The following is a 7500-nucleotide window of genomic DNA, read 5'->3' as shown; positions in this document are numbered from 1 at the left end:
GGAAGGAGGGGAGAAGAAGGATGGGGTGAAGGGGAAGGAAGGGAGGAGGAGAAGAGGGTGGGGTGAAGGGGAAGGAGGGGAGAAGGGGGTGGGGGGAAGGGGGAAGGAGGGGGAGAAGAGGGAAGGAAGGGGAGGAGGAGAGAAGAGGGTAGGGAAGGGGGAAGAGGGTGGGGTGAAGGGGGAAGGAGGGGAGAAGAGGGTAGGGGAGGGGAGAAGAGGGTGGGGTGAAGGGGGAAGGAGGGAGAAGAGGGTAGGGGAGGGAGAAGAGGGGTGGGGTGAAGGGGGAAGGAGGGGAGAAGAGGATGGGAGTGAAGGGGGAAGGAAGGGGAGGAGGGGAGAAGAGGGTGGGGTGAAGGGGGAAGGAGGGGGAGAAGAGGGTGGGGTGAAGGGGGAAGGAGAGGGAAGAGGGTGGGGTGAAGGGGAGGAAGGGAATAAAGAGGGGAGGAAGGGGAGGAGGGGATGGGGGAAGGGGGAAGGAGGGGAGAAGAGGGTGGGGGGAAGGGGGAAGGAGGGGAGAAGAGGATAGGGGGAGGAGGGGAGGAGGGGAGAAGAGGATGGGGGAAGGGGGAAGGATGGGGTGAAGGTGGAAGGAGGGGAGAAGAGGATGAGGGGAGAGTGTAGGAGAAGGAGGGAAGGGGTGGATAGCGACGAATGGGGGGGAGGGGGGGAGACAAGCAGGGAATTCCCCTCGCAAAAATGTCTAGAATTAAAAGGGGAAAGCGAGGGGGGGGGGGCGAGGGGAAACAGGGTCATATATCAGCTTGACAATCCTCGAAATCAGAGAGGCTAAAAATAAAGAAATAAAGGAATAAATGAATAGATAGAAATGAAAGAAAAAAATATGAAGATCAAGATTTACATATTTATTATTTTGATATATTTTAAGGCATTAGGTTTATACTGAAAATCTCAATTGGTTCCGGAACTTAAATAAAGAAGATTTTTGAAAGATAATAAACATCATGATAATCATAATAATAACAATGTAATGATAATAGTAATAACAACAATAGTGATAAATGATTATAACAACACAGGATTAAAACTAAAACTACAAGGAGCAATAACAATAGCACAAGACACAACACAAAAAGAAACAAAAAATAAGCAAACAATAACAAAAGAGAAGACAACACCAAGGTAAAGAAACAAAAAAATAAACAAACAACAAAAGAGAATACACAGCACCAAGGTAAACAAACAAACAAAAACAAAATCACAAACAACAAACCACAAAAAAAAAAATCCAAACACCGCCACAGCCAAACCAAGCACGCATCCGAATCCCTTGCTCCGACCTCGATCCACCTGGCTGGGACTTCGTTACAGCCTCGTCACGCATCCGAATCCCTTGCTCCGACCTCGATCCACCTGGCTGGGACTTCGTTACAGCCTCGTCACGCATCCGAATCCCTTGCTCCGACCTCGATCCACCTGGCTGGGACTTCGTTACAGCCTCGTCACGCATCCGAATCCCTTGCTCCGACCTCGATCCACCTGGCTGGGACTTCGTTACAGCCTCGTCACGCATCCGAATCCCTTGCTCCGACTTCGATCCACCTGGCTAGGACTTCGTTACAGCCTCGTCACGCATCCGAATCCCTTGCTCCGACCTCGATCCATCCACCTGGCTGGGACTTCGTTACAGCCTCGTCACGCATCCGAATCCCTTGCTCCGACCTCGATCCACCTGGCTGGGACTTCGTTACAGCCTCGTCACGCATCCGAATCCCTTGCTCCGACCTCGATCCACCTGGCTGGGACTTCGTTACAGCCTCGTCACGCATCCGAATCCCTTGCTCCGACCTCGATCCACCTGGCTGGGACTTCGTTATAGCCTCGTCACGCATCCGAATCCCTCGCTCCGACCTCGATCCACCTGGCTGGGACTTCGTTATGGCCTCCTCGTCTTCCGGTGCGTGTTTTATGGGGGGTGGGTGGGGGGGAGGGGGGAGGGGGTGGAGGGGGGTTCGTTACATGTGTTGTGCGTGTTATAACGGCCGTGTGACGTCGCCCGGGAGTCGTAAAGGTTTAGATGCTGTGAAGGATGGGGAATGAAGAGGGCGGGGGGGGAGGGGGATGAGGAGGTTGGGGGGAGGGCGGGGAGGGGATGAGGAGGGCGGGGAGGGAGGAGATGAGGAGGGGGAAGAGGGGATGAGGAGGGTTGGGGGGAGGGGAGGAGGTGCAGGTGGGGTTAATTTTTCCGAATAAATGTTAAGTGGGTTTTTGTGTCTTTTGCCTTTTGATGGGAGAGAGGGGGAGGGTATGATTTGTTTCCCTTTTTGTGATTTTTTTTTAATGTTTTTGTTTTTTACTTTTTTCTGATTCTTATTCTCTCTCTCTCTCTCTCTCTCTCTCTCTCTCTCTCTCTCTCTCTCTCTCTCTCTCTCTCTCTCTCTCTCTCTCTCTCCTCCCTCCTCCCTCCCTCCCTCCCTCCCTCCCTCCCTCCACTACTTCTTTCATGTTTCAAAAATAAAAAAAAAAGAAAACGAGAAAAAAAAGAAGAAAAGCCGGCAAGGTTTTTTTATAAATAGAATCGTGGGAAAATTTCGCTGGATTTTCCCACGCTCTGGGATGTCTAAGATGCCTCTGAGCTGTTCGTCTTGGTGGAGGCTGTGACGGAGAGGGGAGGAGGTGGGGGTGGGGGTAGGGGGGATGGGAGGGGGGCTAGAGATTGTGGGGGGAGCGGAAGATGATGATGATGAGGAGGAGGAGGAGGAGAAGGAGGATGGGAGTGGGGCTAGAGATTGTGGGGGGAACGGGAAGATGATGATGATGATGAGGAGGAGGATGGTGATGATGAGGATGATGAGGAGAAGGAGAAGGAAGATGAAGATGAGGAGGAGGAGGAGATGGAGGAATGTGATGATGAGGAGAAGGAGAAGGAAGATGAAGATTAGGAGGAGGAGGAGATGGAGGAATGTGATGATGAGGAGGAGGAGAAAGAATATGAAGATGAGAAGGAGGATGGTGATGAGAAGGAGGAGGAGATGGAGGAATGTGATGATGAGTAGGATTATGATGGTGATGATGATGAGGAGGAGAAGGATAATGATGATAATGAGGAGAAGAGAGTAAAAAAAGAATAAGAAGGGATAGAAGGAGGACGTAAAGAAATGGAATTGAGGAATAATAAAGAGAATAAGAAGAAAGAAGAGAAAAAAATCTAATATGTCAATGAAAATTTAAAATAACATAAGAGAGAAGTATTGGAAAGAGGAGAAGAAAGGGGACGATAAATGGGAGGAAGAAGAAGAAGGAAAAGAAGAAAAACAAGAAGGAAAAGAAGAAAAAGAAAAACGAGAAGAAGAAGAAGGAGGAAGAGAAGAACAAGAAGAAGAAAAAAAAGAAAAAGAAGAAGTAGAAGGAGGAGGAGAAGAAGAAGAAGAAGAAAAACAAAAAAGAAAAAAAGGAGGAGGTGAAGAAAAAGAAGAAGAAAAAGAAGGAGGAGGAGAAGAAGAAAAAGAAGAAGAAAATTAAGAATAAGAAAAAGAAGAAGGAGGAGGAGAAGAAAAAAATGAAGAAAAAGAAGGAGGAAGAGGAGAAGAAGAAAAAAAAGAAGAAAGAGGAGGAGGAGGAGCGCTGAGCCACGTCTTATCAGCGTCTGTGCAAACAAGTTTTCGATCATCAAAATTGGCAAGATGACTATGAAGCTGTTTTAATTACGAACGAAATGAGGACAAGGAAGCTCCTTTGGCATCTCTGTGTTTGTTATTTTCTCTCTCTCTTTCTATCTTAATCTCTTCCTCTTTCTTTCTTTGGTGTTCTCTTTCTCTGCTTCTTTTTGTATTACTTTTTCTTGTTTGTTCTCTTTTTTTTTTCTGTCTTTGTTTTTTTTATTTTTATCATCCTGTATCTCCTTATTTCTTTCTCTGTATGTCTGTCTGTCTCTTTCTCTCTCTCTCTCTCTCTCTCTCTTTCTCTCTCTCTCTCTCTCTCTCTCTCTCTCTCTCTCTCTCTCTCTCTCTCTCTCTCTCTCTCCCTCTCCCTCTCTCTCTCCCTATATGTCCGTCCCCGTATATGGCCGACCGCGCTTGGGTTCACAAAATGCGTCCTGCGGCATCCTTCTCATGCATCAGCACGCGTCCTTCGATAAAGAAAAAAGCAAGGAAACCCCGTCAGCGTCCCGGGTGTCCTGCCGCAGCATCCCAAGAGGCGACCCCAACTGCGCCCTCCGCTAGGATCTGGGTACGTCCCTTGGGCACCCCCGGCACGTCCTCATTTTATTCTCGGCTGGCTGTCGATATGCAAATCATCTCGCCATTTGTATACAATCACAAGCGAATATTATCGGGTTTCGTCGTGGACTCGAGGCGGCCGGGCAGTGAGCCTCGAGGAAAGGAGGTCTGAGGGGCAGCTTATCTGGGTCTCCCGGAGGAGGAGGAGGAGGAAGAGGAGGAGGAGATGGAGGAGGAGGAGGAGGACGCGGCCGCCGGCACCTCCGCGCGCGGTTCCCGGCCCGGAGTCCCGAAGGAATATTCAAATTTTCCTCAACTCCCTTCTCGCGATCTTATCGGAAGGAGTTGTTTGTTGGACGCTTCATGTAGCTGATGCTGATGGTTTTGTTTGTTTTGTACACGTTAAAGAAAAAAGGGAGAGAGAGAGAGAGAGATGAGATGCGATGAAAACGTCGGAGAGGAGATCGTCTTCTCTCTCTTTTATTGGGCTGTTGAGTGCATAGAATTGATCAAGAATGGAGGTATTGAGTTTGCGAATAATCCATCTTAATTTTAACACATGGTGGTTGATAAAGCCTGTGCTACAGTTTATCAGTAGCAATTCGATGATCCTTGCTAGCATTATCATCATTATTTATCTTCTATTATTTATTTTCCTTTTATATGTTAATGCGGCAATCCTTTCCCGGTTATTGCCAACGCGAGCAGTAATTATCCTACCGTTTTAGTGTGTTGTTTAGTGTTACTTCTACTTAGCGTGGTGGTGATGGCGCTGTTGTGATGATCAAGCCTCTCGCTGGCTCTCGTCTCTGGCTCCTTCTCCTCTCTTTATTCTCTGCTCTTTAACCTTCTAGTGGCTTGTATCAGTCTTGTTTTTATTATTATTATTCGGGGTTATTGTTGGCCGGCCTGGCTTTGGTTCCGTTTTATTATTTTGGCATTCCTGTGGCCTGCTATTGTTGTCAGCGGTGTTTTGTTTTTTTGTTTGAGGGGATCTGGCGATTATTAATTGTTATTGCCGCTATTATTGAGTTTATCGTGTGTTGCGGGTTGTTATCGTCTTTTCTTCTAGTTGATTTTATGGTTTATTGATCGTCCTGAGTAAAGAGTGTCTTATTTTGTTACTAAAATGTTTTGTTTTCTCCGGCAGATGCTCGGCGGAGGTAACTTCTCCACGCTGCTCACCCTGGCCGCTCTTCAGGACGGGAAGGGCGTCCCAGGGCATGGCGTCCCCCTCCCCCCCACGATGGACACCCACAAGTCCTTGCCCACCACGCCCACCACGCCCACATCTACAGGTAAGTCGTGATGAGTTTGATTTTCTCGGATTACAAAAGCGATAGAAGACGATTCCGGTTTTCCCGCGCTTTTGGCTCGGCATTCCTGGGAAACGTCGGGGAGGGCCGCCCGGGAGAACAGCGCAGAGGGCGCGGGGTTAGAACATTTTTGTGTTTTAGTGCGGCCGAATTATGTATGTATTGGGAAATTGTTTATGCATATTTGAGGAGTTGCTACACCCACTCCCCCCGTCCGGAGCCCTCATGCAGGGCCTCATAAACCCCTCATGCACTGTGTCATAAACCGTAATACGGCTGGTTTTATTTCCCGGCGGGCTCTCAGACCTTCGCGAGATGGCCCGGGAGGTACACCCCGGCGCCGTGGTCCCTCGCCGAGATTATATCCCTGAGAGCACTCCTATTAATTTAGACTTCTATACCTTCCACACCCCTGAAGAGTGATTAAAAGATAGGTTATTCTCCCGCATTCTTTTCAAGTCGGAATGCCATATGCTCTGCTTCGACTCTTCCCCTTTTTTATAACACTTACGATCTGCATTTTTACGACAGTCGGCCGACGCTCGCTGCATAGGAAGCGCGGCCTTACCGTGGTTTACACATCACCTTCGCAGCTTTTATTATAATCTGTCCGCCGGCCAACTTTTTCCAAATTCGAACGCCTCGTTTGTACCTTGGCATTCATTAACCTCACAGATAAAACCGACTCGCCAGCCATTGTTCTGCCAGACCTGTAGCTTATTTCTGAAACGTTCGGGATGAAAGGGAGAAAGGGAGGAAAGAAAGAAAGGCAAGGGAAGGGAAGGGAAGGGAAGGGGTGGGAAGGGAGTAGGGAAAGATCATTAAGAGCTTATATTTGTTGTTTGTTGTTTTTTTGCGAAGGCGGGAACTCGTGTTATAATGGCGACCGTGGTCCTATCAGATCCCGCGCTTTTAATATTCAAAACATGTCGGGTTCCAACTGTCATGACGAACGTATGCTAATCGCTAATTTCCATAAACTTTCATGCAATATATAAAAGCTTTACATGCTTTTAATTATCTAACATCGTCCGTGTAAGTTTATAAATAAACGCAAGCTGAATATCGTGTTGCCATCCCGTGTATTGGTATTCAGGCAGACTCGCCGCCAGCTGATATCGTAGAAAACGGAGAAGCTTCTCCTCAATTTATAGCATTTGGGAGGTGGGACGCCGCTGTTGGTACCCGCGGCACATGCCCTTCGCGTCCTATGCTTGTTGCTTATCTTTCCCTCCCTCTGTCCTTCGTTTATTTCATGTTTTCTCTCGTTTTTTTCGTCGGGTTTCTCTCGCTCGTCTCCGCTGCGACTCGGGCTGGTGGCTCCGGTCCGCCATTTTTGCTCGCGTTCGAAAGCGTGAATTGACGATTTCGATCCCGCCGCCGCCGCGCTGTCTCTATCTCCCCTTTTCCCCCTCGCGCGCCCCTTCCCGATCCCCTCCTTCATCCATCAGTGTCGGGGCTGTATCCTTTCACGTCCTTCTATCCTCCCCTTTCGATGTGTCCCTTATCAGTGCCTCGCCGCGCCGACAGACCCTGCCTACGTCGGGACTTCGGGGGGGGGGGGGGGGGAGGGGGCGGGGTTTCTCGCCCTCATCCCGCTCTTTGTCGTCAGTTGGGTGTTGGGTTATTATTATTGTTATTGTTTTTCTGGCGTTCTCTTCTCTCACGCTTTTTTCTCTCTTTTTTTTTCTCTCCCTCCCATTTCTTTTGCTTGTCCTGTTGTTTGGTTTCTTATATCACCCTTTCCTTTTGCTCCTCTCCTTCCTCTTCCTCCTCTCCTCTTCCTCCATCTCCCCACCCACTCCCATTTTCCCCCTTCCAACCTCCCCCTCCCCCTTCCCTAACCCCCTTCCCTTTCCCCTTCCCCCTTTACCTTCCAACCTCCGCCCCCTTTCCCTTTCCCAAACATCCTTCCCCAACCTCCCTTCCCCTTCCCCACTTCCAACCCCCTTCCCCTTTTCCCCCTTCCCCTTCCCCCCTTCCCCCTAACCCCCTTCCTTTTCCCC

The 7500-nt window shown here is 49.0% G+C and overlaps 1 protein-coding gene across 1 annotated transcript in view; it reads left to right on the top strand.

Moving 5' to 3' along the window:
- The window catches only part of cas (castor zinc finger transcription factor), a gene marked incomplete at its 3' end in the record, with an annotated part of 499169 nt that overhangs the window by 441763 nt on the left and 49906 nt on the right, over positions 1 to 7500 (top strand). The window contains 1 exon segment of the mRNA XM_070142717.1: positions 5329 to 5476. Within this exon segment, the coding sequence (XP_069998818.1) occupies positions 5329 to 5476 (148 nt within the window).

Source organism: Penaeus vannamei, chromosome 29 (assembly GCF_042767895.1).
Source record: "Penaeus vannamei isolate JL-2024 chromosome 29, ASM4276789v1, whole genome shotgun sequence".
Classification (NCBI taxonomy): domain Eukaryota; kingdom Metazoa; phylum Arthropoda; class Malacostraca; order Decapoda; family Penaeidae; genus Penaeus; species Penaeus vannamei.
Note: the sequence above shows the minus strand (reverse complement) of the source record. Positions and strands in the feature narration are given on the sequence as shown.